Source organism: Lissotriton vulgaris, chromosome 6 (assembly GCF_964263255.1).
Source record: "Lissotriton vulgaris chromosome 6, aLisVul1.2, whole genome shotgun sequence".
NCBI lineage: Eukaryota > Metazoa > Chordata > Amphibia > Caudata > Salamandridae > Lissotriton > Lissotriton vulgaris.
In genome coordinates, this window is record NC_141694.1 from 1,625,367,537 (window position 1) to 1,625,385,463 (window position 17,927).

The 17,927-nt window shown below is 42.0% G+C and overlaps 1 protein-coding gene across 1 annotated transcript in view; it reads right to left on the reverse strand.

Annotated features, from left to right (window-relative positions):
- CAMKMT (calmodulin-lysine N-methyltransferase) overlaps positions 1 to 17,927 on the reverse strand; it is a 469,006-nt gene that overhangs the window by 274,581 nt on the left and 176,498 nt on the right. Inside the window, exons 5-7 of the mRNA XM_086927794.1 lie at positions 10,115 to 10,132; positions 1,225 to 1,285; positions 76 to 130 (exon numbers count right to left, since the gene is read on the reverse strand). Coding sequence (XP_086783920.1) covers positions 76 to 130; positions 1,225 to 1,285; positions 10,115 to 10,132 — 134 coding nt within the window. The remainder of the gene's footprint in view (positions 1 to 75; positions 131 to 1,224; positions 1,286 to 10,114; positions 10,133 to 17,927) is intronic.

The window sequence follows — 17,927 nt, forward strand, 5'->3', positions numbered from 1 at the left end:
AGTTGGAGGCAGTGGAAGGTTTTTTCTCTTTTGTTCGGCCTTCTGAATGGGGATGGAAATTAAGAAAAGACCTACCATGAGGCCAGCCAAGCATGTCATGCCACCCCCTAGCTCACACACAGCAAGGCCCCTGTAAAAGAGAAAGAAAACGGTAGAACCCACACAAATCAGACGAAAATGTGCATAGAGACATATATGTTACAGGAACAAATTGCCATCTGCAGGAAGAACGCGCTATCAGGAAGTCGCGCAGACGCTACCAAGCTACCTCATGGCGTTTTGCGTTTTGAAAATAATTATTAAAAAAAAGAAAAGTCACAAAGCAGGCGAAGCAGCAGGGGGTCGCTCATTAGTGTTCGCTGCAACATTACCACCACTGAGCTGAAAAATCCAAGAAGGTTCCGCCTCCCCCGCCCTCCTTGTCAATGGTGCTGTCTATTAGAGAAAAACTAGCTACAGTAACGCAAGGTAATTGTTAGGAAGCAGTAACGCTGATAATCCCATGTTGTTTCACAAATAAATTATTTATATTTATATATATATATATGCACACACATACATATATAAATATGTTTATTTCTGTCTCTCTCTCTCTCTCTCTCTATATATATATATATATATATATATATATATATATATATATATATATATATATATATATATATATATATATATATATATATATATATAACATCAAATAAATTATTTCATACTAAAGAAACAACAAAAAAACATTTCAGAGAATCATAAAAAAATGAAGGATTAGAGACCTCAATCAGCACTCTTTGCAGATGACCCACAAAACATTTTAGATAAACAGGCGAGCAAAGCATAACAGGATTACATGACATGGCGCTGTTTGCCAAGCAGTGCCTTGCGGTGCAGTAGGCAGAATGGAGCCTGCACACAGAATGCCTTCATTTTGCTTGACCTTCACAATAAGCAGTGATCAATTCAAGCTTCACTTTTGTCTGCCCCTCAAGAAAAATCAAAGAGAAATAAAACGCTTCGAGTGGAAATCAAAAGTCTTTGACGTATAGCAGAAGAGCTTGCTGTGCAATATAAGTACCCACAGGCAATTCAACACTCTTTGTTGAGACCAATATGTTTTCACCTTGAACTATTTGTTATTTAATCTGGGGGGCTTTAATCACAGCAATCGTTACCATGCAGAAACAATGCAACTGATGGACTGGTAAGGATCTTTTATGTGCAGTTCTGTACCTGAACATCTGATTGTGCTTGAGGCAGTAATACGCCAGTACCTCTTCGGAAGGCCAAATACCTGCAATACACAAGAGTAGAATAGTTATTTATTTAGAAGTCATTATTGCAAGATTTCATTTATTTTCATAGAAGTTGAGCATTCAATTTACACAAAATTATCCTAGGCTGACATAGGACTGTCAGGGATCACCAAGGGGGATAGGAAATGTCTTGAACTATAGCTTGGGATGCATTTTATTAACCCTGTAATGCTTAGACATTATAGAAAAATATGACCTGTTGAACGAGAAAACAATGGAGCATAAGCCTAACATTTACATCTGAAAAGTCCCCTTTTTCCTAAGGATGACTTTGCGAAAGTGCAGTTAATGGCAACATAAACACAGGGCCTTTTTAAAACTACACGTGGAACTGCCCCTGTAACCTAAACGGCTTCTATCACTCTGATCTTTGCACCAACCAAATCCAATTTTTAAACTTTAATAACCTACATACACATTAATGCATGTGTGAGAAAGCAATGCTTGCAGTTTTGAGCAAGTGAATTAACTACATGACAACAAATTCTCCCTATCCTAATATTTCCCTTCCATTTGACCTTTGCACTCATTCATTCCCTTACCACATCCTCATCTTCACATGCTGCCCACTATATCTATTCCCAACTTGTGCCTTAACCTGCACACTCAACAATATGAGGTTTGCTACAGTTCCTGAATTTCCTTCCTGTACTCTGATTTGACTGACAACCCACCTCACTCTATAATTGGCTTATTTATCTGACACTTAAAATGTTCTGAGGAATGGCACGCGCATTTCTTTGTTTTTCAGGCAATGGGGCTCACATATTGGTTGCTACATATCTACAAGTGCTTGTCTCAAACAGCTGTAATCTAATGATCTAGCGATTGAGATCACAAAAATTCTTCAGATTCAGCAGAAATGTATCCTATAAGTTTACAGGACAAGAGCGGTGACTTTGCTGACCCCTACTATTGGTAGCGCCGGTAATCAAAATTTGGTATTCACTCGAGGGCCATGTTTGGCTCTCCTTTAAGGATAATGAACTAGTGCCCAGAGAGCATCTTGAGGAATCGAGCTAATGATCATCATTGTGGACGATCAGCAGAAAACTATTATCTCTGTAAGATGCTTAGCTTAAAGCCAAAAAAGGGTCTGCTTGACATTACCTTTAAGATAAAAAAGCATTAGCTTAAAACTGCGTATCAGGAACTTTGGTAAGGGCGTCATGTAAAATAGTAGATTGAATTCTTAAGCACTATTCGATATTTTTTCAAGAATTCCTTACCACAATTAACATTAAATGTTGATATATTCTCAATCACTACGTAACCTGACATCTCGTTCTTAGTCAATAATTATACTACAAAAGACAAACAAAAGATTCGGAATCTAGAGCAACCTATGTCACCAAACGAAAACAATATTTTCTAGCCATTAGAGACGCAAAAAAAGCGTACTTCACCCAACGAATTCATGAGAATCACAATTCTGCTAAAGAATTGTTCAAAATAGTGAAGGAGTTCAGCAACCCATCCAGTACCTCACAAACCCTTACCCCATCAACTGATGCCTGTGAACGCATCAGCACCTTTTTTGCTGATAAAATCAATAAAATTTACTCTGCTTTCACTCCTTCAAACACTCCTACTTTACCTGACAATTCCGACAAGCACACCCCAATAAAAGATAAAAGCAACAAACAATCAGACTCAGGCAACACACCGTACCTAACTTGCTTTCAACCATTCTCTGAAGACGAGGTATCAGCGGTATTGAAAACAGTTAAATCCGGCTCCCCCGCGGACCCCTGTCCTCATTTCGTGTTTTCCAAAATTTCACCAACACTTTGTCCTCTTATCACCAAACTTTTTAATAAATCACTCACCACTGCGTCTTTTCCGGAAGCCTGGAAACACGCATCCGTAACCCCCCTCTTGAAAAAAGCTGGATCCGACATCTCCAACCCGGAGAACTATAGGCCAATTTCCCAGCTCCCGTACCTCTCCAAAGCCTTGGAGAAACTGGTCAATACACAACTATCTCGATATCTGGAAAATAACTTACTTCTAGATTCCTCCCAGACCGGCTTCAGAGCCAATAATAGTACTGAGGCTACGTTGCTGGCAGTGTCGGACAGTATCAGATGCACCACAGACCAAGGGGGATCGGTGGCTCTGATACTGCTTGACCTGTCAGCGGCGTTTGACACCGTGTCACACGACTGTCTACTAAACACTCTACTGAGTAAAGGAGTGCAATCCACAGCACTAAATTGGATTAGATCTTTTCTTAGCAATCGTACTCAGGCAGTGCACATGGGCTAGTTCCACTCTAAACCCCGTCCCATCGGCTGTGGGGTCCCACAAGGGGCCTCGCTGAGCCCCACACTCTTCAATGTCTATGTTTCATCTCTGGCTGACATTGGAAGAAAGTGGGGCATCGGCATATGTTCTTATGCCGACGACACACAGCTGATGGTGACAATGGATGAAAAGTCGGAGACAACAAAGAAGAAGTTACACAGCTGTCTCGCCGAAAAGGCATTATGGATGCATAACCATTGCTTAAAACTAAATGCCGGCAAATCGGAGATACTACTGTTCGGAGGAGCAAAACTCACATGGAACGCCACATGGTGGCCACCTATATTGGGATCAGCCCCTACCCCAAAACAGCACGCCAGAAATCTAGGCATCATCATGGACGACGCATTGTCCATGAAGGACCACATACGATCACTCTGGGGCAAAAGTTTTGCAATACTCAAACTTCTGGCAAAAATCTTTCCCTGGATACCTTTGGACTGCCGACGCACAGTCACTCAAGCCCTTTTGACCAGCCGCCTTGACTATGGTAACGCGCTCTTCGAAGGGATGAATGACCAACTCTTCTACCGTCTACAGTGCTCACAAAGTCAGGCGGCCAAACTGGTTTGCAATAAAGGCAAGCGAGACTCAGCATCCGCTTGCCTCAGGAAACTTCACTGGCTACCGATGCGCCAGAGGGCCACTTTTAAATTGCTCTGTCATGCGCACAGAGCTCTTCATAAAACTGGCCCCACAATCCTCCAAGGGAAAATTGACTTCTACGTCCCCAACAGGAACCTTAGATCGAATCACTTAGCTCTGGCCAAATCGAAGCGCATCCATAAATCAAGAACGGGCGGACGCGCTTTTTCATATCTGGCAGCCAAAAGGTGGAATGAGCTACCTGTAGACCTTAGACACACCGTAAACTATCTTCAGTTCCGCCAAAAATTAAAAACCCACCTCTTCCCAAAAAGCTAATCCCCCAGCATAGCCATCAGCAGTCTTCCTCGTTTCATAGCGCCGTGATATCCCATGGGATGAGTGTCGCGCTTTATAAATACTGGAAATAAATAAATAAATACTTAAATGTCAATCCAGGAGGACTCCCATTTTGTACATACATTGAGACAAATGATACATGGTTCATGGCCTGCCTTCCTTAACTAAACAAATTAAATCTCTGAATATTTTTAAGGGTATATTCTTCAAAATGGACCAAAACTCAACTCAAATAATGGATCAAAACAGCTACAGAAGGGCTTTAATCTGCACAGTGCTTCTTAAATGATTTTAAGAAATATTACGGTTTACCATAATTGACCAGATGACCAATGACTCTCTGCAGTTTTTGAGAAGTAAGGTTCAGTGACATGTAATACGCTTGGCTATAGATTCTTTAGTTAATATATAAAAGATGGCCCAGTGAGACTTCTAGAAATATAGTTACAATTTGGACATATTTTCCAGTTGCATGGCTAATAACAAAATATATTAGCTGCTATGGAAATCTTGTTCTATTCATTCATATCCCACTATCATCAGTTAATTGCAACTTTAAACATACACAAAGGCATAAAGTAAAATCTAATCACTTGCGATATTTGCAATGAAGACTTATCATAAAAACTTATCATAATTATGAGAACATTAAATATTAGTTCTAAGGGATATGGGTCCTCGTCAAGTTATAATGCCTTAATTCCGTACCCGGCCCAGTTAGGTCTCAATAATTTAAACCCAAGCTCAAACTTTGGTATGTTTAGCACAGAGCAAGCAGGCTTAACTTGAGAGAAATGTGTAAAACATTTATTAGTAGTAAACCAGTTAACAAGTAGAAAGCACAATACAATAAAAATCCCACTTAAACTTATACAAAGAGAGTAAAATTTAATGAACAGATAGACACCATAACAACAAAAATCTGATGTAAGGAACCGGAGATAAGACTAGAAATGTGGGCATTCTGATTGACAACAGACTGACGTTCATTCAACAAACCAATGCCATTGTGTCTGCCTCCTATTTCCTGATAAAATAAATCAGGAAGGTACTTCCTTAAATTCCTGAGGAAACCAAGAAAGTGGTCATCACTTCCCTCATACAGTCCAAGTTGGATTATTGCAACAGGCTTTATTTGAACGCCCAGAAGCAGTGCCTGAGGAAACTTCAGGCAGTTCAAAACTCAGCGGCTCGCCTTTTGCTGAGCCTACCCTGGCATAAATCCATCTCAGAGGAAATTCGGAAGCTGCATTGGCTTCCAGTGGTGCAACGGATAAAATTTAAGGCGCTCTGTGTGGCCTTTAAAGCCTTGACACAAAAGGGTCCGTTGTTTCTGCAGGAGCTTTTCGTGTGGTACCAGCCAGGCGGATCACTCCGCTCTACGGGTGCAAAACTACTTACGATGCCGAAAATTCGGACCTTGCATTGGGGAGGACAGAGTTTTCAGTATGGTACTTCTAAGCTGTGGAACCTGTTGCCACTTGAGATTAGGAAGGCCAGCTCTCTTCTGAGCTTTAGAAAAAACTTGAAAACCTGGTTGTTCCAGTGAGGGGTGTAAGTCAAGGTTTTCTCATGGTCTTAGCGCGAGACACCATTTTTGGTATTTGCGCGCTTTATAAATATCATTATCATTATCATCATTATCATTATCATCTTTAGAAGTGTTAAATAATTCTAGAGCTAAAAAGTGCACAGCGCCAAATGCGGGTATCTTGGCACCCCAGGCCAGGTTAAAGCCAAAGGTTAAGGCCAACCTGACAGAGCAAAGGTCAGATACAGGGACCAGGCTCTTCCTGGTGGAAAGTCAACTTTCGGACATAGTAGTTCTTCTGAAGAAAAGTCCTCACTGATGGGGCAGACTGCAAGCTCGATCCGAAGAAGGGCTCGTTGACGGTGGCCAGCTCAAGCGTGGCTCCCCAGTAGGAGATTCAGCTCAGGCAGAAAGTTTGAGACTCTCGACGGCGGAAAAACTCCAAGTGGGCAAAATCCTAGATTCAGGCCCAGGGAGGCGTCTGCCAGGGAAGGGTACTGCTCAGCAAAGGTTTCAGTGGAGTCCTCTTCTTTCGGACTCAGACACTTTTCAAGAAGTCGTGAGCCTATCAGTGGGGAAATCCAGCAAGTTAGATCCGACCGGCAGTTCAATGACAGCAGCTGCGGCTCAATGGTGGCCCAGTGGAAGCCTCTGGTTCTTTTGGAGAAAAGTTCAGAAAATGTTTCTAAGTGTCAAGCCTTGCAATTTTGAAGGGCAAAAGAGTACATTATGTGCTAACACCAGAATAGGGTCCAAAACCTTTTGGGCACCACCTGGGAGGTTAGGACTCAATCTTACAGAAGCTACCAGCAGGGTCCAAGGTAAATCCAGTTAGAACTGGTCTGCTGAGCTCAGCAGAAATGTGGGTTTCCTGTAGCTTTTGTGTTCTTGGAGCTTAACAAGAGGCTAGCCAGCTAGCCCTAGGAGTCCACTCCTCTGTCCTGAGGGGAGAAGTTCCAGCCCTTGAGATCTCTCTCCATAGGTTCAACTGCAGGTGCAGTCGTTTATCTGTCTTCCACAAGGTGTCCTGAAGAGGGTACTGAGGGTGCAACTTTTATGCCCAGTGCCAGCCTGTGGGTGGGGAGGATGAAACCCCTTGCCACATCCTAACCAATGTGGTAAAGGTTCCCAATGGCACCCTTACCCACTTTTGCAGAATGTTCTGTATGGTTCACTGTAACCTACCCCACAATGCCCCTCTCAGTTTAAAACTAATATGACAGATTCTTTCTTCCATTTTGCAAAGCTGCATGGCCCCACTCAGAGTTGTGGTTAGTATAATGGGCACCCTTACCCTGTGGTCACTCTAAACCAGTTCTGGGGGTAGCCCTTCTCCCACTGGGATTGGTGCCGAGTTGGCTATCAGGACAATGAAGGGGCAGTCGTAGATGTGGGTTACATCTTCTTATGACAGGGTAAGCACCTTTTGAAGTTTAATTAAGTTTGTGGTCACAGCCCAGGTGGATATCATGTCAAGGGGCAAAACATCTGCCCACACCCAAGCCTTTTGTCCACTGTCTGGGAGCAATACAGGTCTCACCCCAGAAGAGCAATTAACAGTCAGATGAAAAAGAACACTAGCAGAAAGGCACATCTGAAAGTGCCATTTTCAAAATAGTAATATGAAATCCGACTTGGGCATTACATTGGATTTTAAAATACTATTAATTTGAGTCCTCAAATCATTGTTCTTACTTTTCTAGCTATTCCCAAACCAAAGTTATACATTACAAGGTATTATACTGTAACCCAGTGCTTTTCTATGGTAGAGCCAGAATTGCCACTGTGAAAAAAAACTTTGGAAAATGTTCAGTCGGGACATGTAAAACTAAAGAACACATGTCCTACTTTTTAACTACAAGGCACCCTGTCCTATGGGCATTTAGGACCTATCCTCGGGGTGGTTTCTAAATATTAAAAAGGAAGGTTAAGTCCTGGCAAAAGGTTAATTTTGCCATGCCAAATTTGTATTTTTAATACTGTACCCTCAGGCTGTAGAGGCAGACTTGAAGACATGCTTTGCTTTATAATTTTAGTGCTGGCACAATAGGTGCTGTAGCTCACAAGTGACAATCAACTTACAGGCACTGGGTACCAAATAGTAGGGACCAATAGGTTTGTTAAATGTGCCAATTAGAATTTATAACTAACTGAACAACTTTTTAGGGTTCAGTTAAATATACACTGGGGACTGGTTAGTAGTGTGCCAGTGTAAAGAATCCAAAAACCAACGAATCAAAAAAATAAGGGGTGATCATTTGAAAAGAGACATTTTCTTACAGTAATGTTCACATTTTGATATTAAACTACTTAGGCCTAATGGACATTTGATCAAAGCTCCACAGCATACTACTTACAGGGAAAGGCCTTACACTCCCCTTCCATGCTGGTGACGAACCCCAGCCGTCATGCACTACGGTGCTCGTGTGCTGATGACGGCTGGGGTTCGTCATGGCCCGCCCCTGTTCGTTTGTTTACCGCACGGGGGCGGAAACCGGCCAGCAGGGAAGGGGTTAACTCAAACCATCTAACTCCTCACACATTTTTACTGTAAATCCTTCAGCTGTTTTTTTATACTGACAATTCGACAAGAGCTTCACTTCTCATACACCACTGCCATATAGATCTACCCCACCTCAGCACGTGCACGTGTCACCTGAGATGCAGTTGTGAGAACAAAGGGATGAGAAGAGGTTTGGCTATGAAAAAGGGATTTTATAGCTTGCATGCTCAACAACAAAAAAGGGTGTTGAGCAGAGGAGCTCAAAGAGGTTTGCAGTGAGGTCAATAAAATCTGAACATTGCACTGTTTTCACATAACATAAACAATATATACTTTTTCGTTTTCATAAGTTGATAGCAAACAAAGCAGAAGAGAAAATATTTTGATGACTGCATTAAAGCAACTTCTCAAGTAACATGGAAACAGCCTATTTACAGCAACTGAGAGGAGCAGAGCAACAATAAAATAGGAATTTAGTTGTTGAATGATCAATGGTTTTGCAGAGTATATTTGGGGGCAGTAACACTTTTGAATAAGTGAAATGTATTTACAAAGTACTCTTCCTCTCTCATTTAAGTACCCTTTTATGCACTAGGTGCCAAAGCCATAATGCGCTGAAACAACTCTTGCCAATTTGATTAACAGGTAAGACATTTTATCTTGTACATTATATTCTAAACACAATAGACTATGTGGGAATGACCTCCTTAGACACAGCAGCAAACATAATCCTGGCTTTAGAATATTCTCGCTATGCTTATGCACAAAGAAAAAATATGCACGAAAAACATCTGATAAAATTTTATCAGGGGTTTAATAGGATTTAAGCTTTACTAGCAACACGTTCTGGAATTCAAACAAGAAGCTGTTGATGACATTAACAAAATGGTTGATACTCAATAACATGTCTTACTAAGAGAGTTAATGTAACTGATTTAAAGATAAAAAGGCATTAGACCTGGGAGCCAGACTTTTAAAATTCATCCTCTTATTTTGCTCTTTTAGTTTTTGTTGGCTTTAGGATACTGTGCACTTTACCACTGCTAACCAGTGCTAAAGTGCTTGTTTTCACCCCCTAAAACATGGCAAAATTGGCTTACACCTGATTGCGATATTTAATTTACTTATTAGACCCCAGTAAAGTGGTATACCATGTCCCCAGGACGTGCAGGATAAAGGCTAGTGGTGGGCCTGCAGCACTCATTGTGCCACACACTTAAGTCGCCCCTTAAAACTTGCCCCAGGCCTGCCATTGCAGCCTGAATCCAGGTTTAAACTGTCAATTCGACTTGGCAAAATAACCCCCTTACCAAGCCTTAAACTCCCCTTATATTGCATATAAGTCCCCCAAGGTCAGCCCTAGGTTGCTCATGGGGCAGGGTGCATTGTAATTAACAGGTTGGACATGTACTTTCAACCCCTAAAGTCGTTTTTCACTACTGTGAGGCCTCCCCTCCCCCGCAGGATAACATTGGGTTGCCTTATTATATTTATTGCCTGCTAACCTTTGATTGGAAACACAAAGATTTCCTGTGTGTTGTCTGAGAAATTGCAATCTAAATTCTTCTTTAATGGGAAAGTTGGATTTTAAGTTATAATTGCCAAAATTACACTTTTAGGAAGTTGCAACAACAAGGTGATGGATGGAATGCTTGAATAAATCTCTGCCACTGGCAATCGCTTGAGCCCCATCCCAATCCATCATTTTTAAACCACCACGTCAGTTTGGACCTAGCCATATTCAAAGCAGTCTTGATCCTGCTCCAAGAGAACAGTCAAGCCCAATCTGCCAAACCAGGCTCTCTCTGAACCGGAATACAAGCAACCTAAGCCATGTATACCTTGATTCCAGTGGTATAGTGAGCACCAGACCCACGTCTGGGCATACACGTCACACTTAGTGCATTAACTGCAACAACAAGGTGATGGACAGAATGCTTGATTTAATGACAGCTACTTGCAATCGCCCAGGCTGCATCCTAATCCATAATCTTTCACCCATCATACCACCTCAGTTTGGACCCAGCCATAGGCAAAGCAATATTGATCCTGCTCCAGTGGGAACGGTCTAGCCCAAATTGCTAAGCCAGGTCCTCCCTGATCTGGAACAATAGCAACCTTAGACCTGTTTCACCATGATAAGGGCTATCAGTCAGACATAGCTAGATTTCAGTGGTATAGTGTGCATGTGACCCACAACTGGCAATACCTGTCACACTTAGGGCATCAACTGTAAAAAGGTGATGGATGGAATGCTTGAATTAATCTCAGCCAATGGCAATCACTCACTCCATACCCCAAGCCATCATTTTTCACCCACCATGCCACCTCTGTTTGGACTAAGCCACATGCAAATCGGTATTGATCCTGCTCCAGTAGGAACAGTCCAGCCTACACTGCCACGTCAGGTCCTCCCTGAACCAAAATACAAGCAACCTAGGACTGGATCCGCCCTGGTAAGCTCTCATGAGGCAGGTATAACATGATTCCAGTGGCATAGTAAGCACTGGACACAAGTCTGGGCATACCTATCGCTTATGGCATCATCTGAAAAAACAACAAGGTGATGGGTGGAATGCTTGAATTAATCTCAGACACAGGCGAATGGTCGGGCTGCCTCCAAATCTATCATTTTTCACCCACCATGCTGCCTCAGTTTGAACCCAGTAAGTGTGCATTTTCCTGCCCTATTTGGTTCCTGTAGCTTGTTTCTGGGTCACATGAGTGGGTATAGATAGCAGTTGGACTTTGTTTATTCCTCCCAGACCGCCAAACAATAGAGGGACTGGGAGAGGCTGGCTAGGCCATCACTGCCAGGATTGGGGTGGGGGCAGAGCTGGGCACAGCCCCACTTGGAACTGAATAGGCTGTGTCCCGCCTTCACACAAACAACTTGTCTCCACTGTTTTGTTCATGCAGGCAGCTTTGGAACTAGCACAGGGGAGACAGAAAACTTCAAGAACCTCAAAGGGAATTCTCTAGAAACTTCTCCTACTTGAAAGAAGGCACCAGGAACAAGAATAGGACCTGCAGACCCACTCTTCAGTTCACTTTCTGGACCAGTGAAAGGACCGCCTACTGCTGTGGCTTGCTGTGCACTTCGAAAGACTGCATTGCTGAACCTGGAATGACTGCTCTGAAGCCTAAAGCCTGCCTTGAACCGTCAGCGGCCTGCCCTGCTGCTTGAGCACTATTCCACTGCTGAACCCAGGATTACCAGAGTGGCTGCAAGAGCTAGTTGGCTGGCCTCCTGATCAGAGCATTAGGGACAGAAAAGGCTTCAACTATCTTGAACCCACACCTAAACACAAACTCAGTGAGTCGTAACCCCCTAAGTGGGGCCCCTCAAGTCTTGGACCTATGTTGGTGGAGGTGTTAAGTGTCTAGATAGCAAACATCCAAAACTAAGGACTTGGAAAAGTTTTGGCTGAAAAGTGCTCTGAAAAGTGAAAGGTGACTGGGACCAGCCTGCTTGCCTATCCGCCCAAGGTGCATAATCGGTCGGCCTGACTTCTCGGCAAATTCCACTATAGTCTTTTCCACAGCAGCAAATCCTCTTCAGCGATCCTTTGCTGAATGGGTATCCAGCCTTGCGGAACACACATCGGCTAAACCCTCCTCCAGATTTTCAACTTTAAAAAAAAGAGACTAAGGGGGTCATTAGGATGGCGGGCAGGGGTCCCGTGGGGGCCATTAGGATGCACCTGCCACAGTGGCGAGTGCATCCTGCATTCCTGACATTGTGGCAGGTGGTGCACTCAGCACCGCCCGCCACAATGCCAGGAAGGCATGTCGTGCACTTCCATGCACAACATGGCAGGCACCATGCTGTGCCTGCCATGTTTTGCATGGAACTGCAGGGGGTACAGGTACCCCCCATGTGCACCCCCCAGAGTCCCTGGGGGTCCACAATGAACCCCCGCAAGCAACTATCGCATGCCTTTCCGTGGCAGCATGCCACGGAAAGGCATGTTTCCGCCCCCATAGTAATATGGCTGGCGGTGTCTAACAGACACCGCCACCATATTAAACTCTTTTCCGCCCGGTCGACTTGTTGACCGGGCGGAAAAGCAGCGGACGGTCTTTCCGTCTGCCGCGGTCCCCCCCCGCCATAGTAATATGGCAGGGGGATAGTGGGTGGAGGGTGGGGACGGATCTCGGGCGGATCGCCACCGTCCCTAAGCATGAAAGTGGAAATCTTCATAGTGACTTCATCCACCTCCTTGGACAACCCCTGCAGCCTCGCCCTGCTGAATTCAAACTTCTCAGAAAGCTTTTTGCCTAAATTTCTTCTAAGTCCGAAGGTTAGTACCGACCAGGCCCAATCTACTTTTTCTATTCGACACAAGTTCCATCACAGCCTTATTTGTTTACTTTAAACTGGTCTCATGCATCTAGATGTCCACGGTTGGTGCATTTAAGTGCTAAATTTTACCTTAATTTATAGAAATTCTTAACTCTGGTTCCACAAATTAGTTTTTGGTTGTTTTGGTGCCAAATAATTTGTTAAAATATACTCTTTTTTTCTAAATTGGTGTAGGATTTTTCGTGTGTTGTGGTTTCACTTTATTGCTGTTTGTGTGCTACATAAATACTTTACATATTGTGTCTGAGTTAAGCCTGACTGCTTTTGTGCCAAGCTACCAAAGGATTAAGCACAGGTTAATTTACTCACTTTGTTCGGTTCATTTGACAGGAATTACGGCTGTTGCTTGAGTAGGGTTAACACCCCACTCAACCAACAACCGAATTTCTCACAAACGGGAATGTGAAATAACATTAGGAAATAATGCTTTGTGTTAAACCATCCAAGGAGCCCAAGTTCCATAAAGATAACACTGTGTATTGACCTGTACGCTACTGTTCTGGAAAGCAATGATACCAAGGTACAGAATCAACTGATTCTGAGAGTTCAAAAATATTACAACAAATTAAACTAAAGAAAGAATTACAGAATCCCAGTCATTAAAAGTTAAAAAACATAAAATATGCAGTCACAAACAATTGAAAATTCACCCATGAGAGTAAAATGCACTATGGTCAGTTATTGATTAAATGACCCCTTCCCAAAAATAAAATAAAGAACATCTATTACTAACACTCTCTTAGAAGGTGGCAAAATTGTGAATGCTTTTCACAACAGCAGCTACAGGAACATAATGCAAAAATAGCTCATTGATTATTTTTGCATTAGCCCCATATTGTCTAAGTGAGAGAAGATGTATCCTAAAAAAAATTTGACTGCTCAATATTGAATAAAGTCTTCTATTTAGGTCATATTTTTTTATAATGCATAAACTGCAGTAATAAATTGCTTATAGGTGCAAGGAAACTTCATTGCGATTAAGATATTACACAATAATTTGAACATAAAGTGGCATACCAAGTACACAGACGACAGAAGAAAAAAATGCATGACAAATAACAGGGAAAAGCAGACCGTAGACTGTGCAAGAAAGGGGTGGTGGGGGAATGTGACTCCAGTTTAGAACAGGTAAGTCTTGAGTTTAGACCTGAACAACATCTGCCATGAGATATGAAGTATACAGTCGAGTTGAATATTCCAAAGATTAGGAGTGGCCACAGAGATTCTTCTGTGGCCTATTCTTTTGTATTTGCTTTTGAGAAAAGAAAGAGTAGACATTTTTCAGCTCAACATAGGTTTCAATCCTGTATGAATACAATTTTTCCTGCAAGTTGTTGCCAGGACCTGGTTGTTGGGGACAGTACCGTCAATTAATTTTTAAGTTCGGTAGAGTCTTGAATAGGATTGTGGCCTGGACTAGGACTACTGAGGTATGCTGCTACTGGTTCATGTTTTTTATGGTAAAAGATCAGCCACCCTGCATATATTTTTGATTCCTTTAAAGCCTTCTGATGTGGTACAATGGTAGTTTTTGGTACAAGCAGAGCTTTAAATGGAAAAAGAGAAATGCCAATACTTACCAAATTAATTGGGGTGAGTCTTGAGGGTCTGGTAGGGGTGTGGTTGCGAGGCAGGCCTTTAACGATATCAGCATTTTCGATTTGCATGATAAGCGCCTTGTTGCCATGGGCCAAGTTCGGCTCATTTGCTGGGCGTATATGAAGCTTTATACTGTACGAACTTGGCCTAAGGACATTAAGGCGCTTTACATAAGATTCAGAAGTTTTACATGAAAGCATACTTTTTTGTTCTTTTGGCACAGGGAGATTACGTGATTTGTCTAGAATCACAGGATGTTGAGCTGACACTGGAAGTTGACCTCCTAATGCCATAAAACAAAAAAAGTATGCTTCCAAGTAGAACTTGTGCTTCTGATGAAAAGCGCTTTAAAGCCCTCGGTTTAAGTTGGCGCCAAATAAAATTGCAAAAAGTAGCAAATTCGCCGTGCACATAGGAGCCGAGCTTGGCCAAATGGCGTTAGGCAATCTGACAGTGCTGCTATGTTGCATCTGCAGCCTTACACTCTAACTGACAGCGCAGCAGTTTCAATGTCAGGAGCTCTAGCTGACAGGTCACATCTCATTTCTGTTGTGTTTTTAGAGTGTAAGGCTGAAGTATCAACCTAGCGCTGGAACACACTGGCCATTGACAGTTAGAGCTGCTCATAGACACGCTCCATCTGTAAGCTCTATAGTCAGCGGCACCTGTGCTGGACAACCCATCCCTCAGAGCCTGAGCCCAGCTGCCACTTGGAGTACCAGCATTCTCCTAGCACAAGTAGAAGTTCCGGTGCTAAAGGGCGGAACATTGAAAAGTGCCAGTACTCAGTTCCGGTGAGTACCATCCCATTTAAAGCACTGGATACAAGGAGTTGCAGCAGTCCAGTCTTGAGCAGACCATGCACCAAGATCAAGGAGTGGTATTGCTTAATGAGAAAATTTGATGATGTTTTCACAACTGTTTCCACTTGCATATTTACTCTGAGCAACTAGCTATGAAGTATAGAACTGAATGAAGAGGTTTATTGTAAATGAATATACTGATCTCCATGAATAAATAAGCACTACAGACAGACTTCATAACATAGAAACTGTTTTTTGATTTTTTACACAGCTAATAATGCATATTTAAGATTAAAAAAATAGCAACATGGAAAAAATAACATGTGGTTAAAATTTAAACCACGAAACGTGAATGTAATAATGGAATGTAATCTGCTCAAACAGCAATAAAATATCTTAAAAATTACCCAAGAAGAAGATACACTGATAAAATGAAAAAAATGCACAAATGTTAATGATGTCCTGGAGTGGAAGTTGTCTGAACTCCCAGGTTGAGAAGTAAGGCGAGATAACAGGAGAGATCATCCTGGGCAAAATTATATATATTAGGGGCCTGAGTCACAAAGGTAAGTTACACTTTTGAGTACTTTTACATTTTGTAGTAAGTTTACTACTTTAAGTATTCACAAACTTGAAGTGAAAACGTACTACAAAAGTGTAAGGTACATGTCTCCACCCCTGGGTTAATGCAATTGGCTAATTCTCGTGTGGGTGAGTGAAGCCCCTCCCTAAACCCCTTCTCACCCTCTCGAAACACCACTTACTCCTCCCGAGCCCTATCTGCGTTACTTGTAAGCCTGTCCCTTTTCCCCACCCACTCTCCTGTGCTCCTCCCCAAATCTATACTGATACATGTGGAGACTCCACTGTTGAGGCAGAGAACTCTGCACATGTAAGTGTAGGCAAAGTTGATACTTTGTAGTAATTTTTTTATTACTACAAAACATACTGCAAAGTGCAGTTTGTGAATCAGGCCCAATGTATTTAAGTAACTTGTAAGATAATGCCAAAAAGAGAGTGGTTGCTTTTGCAGTAAAAGAGCAGCAACCTTCTGTCATTGATATGCCTAGCAACCAGTCTGCGCGGATGCTGTCAGTTGCGATTAGCACAGATGTACATATTTTTTGACAGTTGATTCACATTTCTGAAGTTTTCCCTTAATGACAATATGGAAAACCGTGTTTCTATATTATCAGTTGGGCACAACTTCATAAAATAATCACTGACTGATGTAAAATGTAATATGTGCATCTGCACTAAACATATGCTAGGAATTGCGCGTACACTCATACATAACTCGGTATAAGAGACTTTCTCAGACGCGACCCCCTTTAATTTTATTACTATTTGTGCAAGATTGTGTTTAAAAATCAAAAATCGTATTCAAGCACTTGCTTTTAAAACTTTGCATAGAACTACGTTTTTTATGCTAATAATTAATAGTCTCAGAAGAACTGGCCAAAGTAGTATTGGTGCAGCCAATTTTTTAAATGTATTCCTTATTGATAAGAAGTACCTTAATTACTGTAAATGGCATATCAAGCAATATTAAGTGGTGAAGAATGTCAAAGGAATCGAAAATGAATGCCTTTTAGTATAGCGGTATCAACACATTATGAGCTGTGCTTTAATCCCTTTATGGCAGTATGTATTTGTTGTTGACAGTGTATATTGTGGCACAATTAAAAAGTAAGAAAAAAAGCTCAATTGCCCTATGTGCACAGGTCTCTAAACTTTGAAAATGGGAACATTATTTCTCTGCCCTCCATTGCACGCCTTTAAATATTTTTTTTCATAACGGGGAGCAGCTTTTTATTCAGGGTCACAAATTCAGTGGGATAATTCGAAGCATACTCGGGTGACCTTAAAGTGGATCATTAATACATGTTAATCACCAGGAATATCCTGGAAACATATGTGGGTACTCACTTGGAGATTCCCAACTGAATTGGCCACCAAAAGTCATCTATATTCATGAAGGGTCTTGTGGTGCTGGTAACTGGCCGATGCTTGTTCTACATAAACCTGGTAAATATGAGCGGTTATGAGGGATGTTAATTACTACATTACCTAAGATTTAGAAAGAGATGAGGTTGACTACTGAGAATACATGTTTTATAGATCTAGAAATAAATGTATCAGAGGTGAAAAGAAGGCGCTCAGGAGGGGTAAATCGCTCGGTGGTCAACTTTGGGGATTTAGTGGTAGCTCTAACAACACAATTCCTCATGACTATGGTGGAGAAAAACAGGGTGCTATCTTTCCACTTGGTTACTGTTATGGATAGATTTCTGGGTCTAAAACGGTTAGCTTGGTAAATTTAAGCCTAACCTAGAATAGAGCTTTGAGACTGTTATAGTATTAGGGATTCTGTTAAAGATGTATTCTTGTCTATACTTCATAGCCCGGTCAGGGCTGTAGAGAGGTTTACTTATAGATTTCTATATGAACATTTCTCCACGTGGTTCATGATTATTAACAGGTTTTGCATCTGAGAAGGTTATCTGTAAATCACCAAGCACTAGTTTGATGAACTATCCTCCATAGTACAGCTTGTAAAATTGAC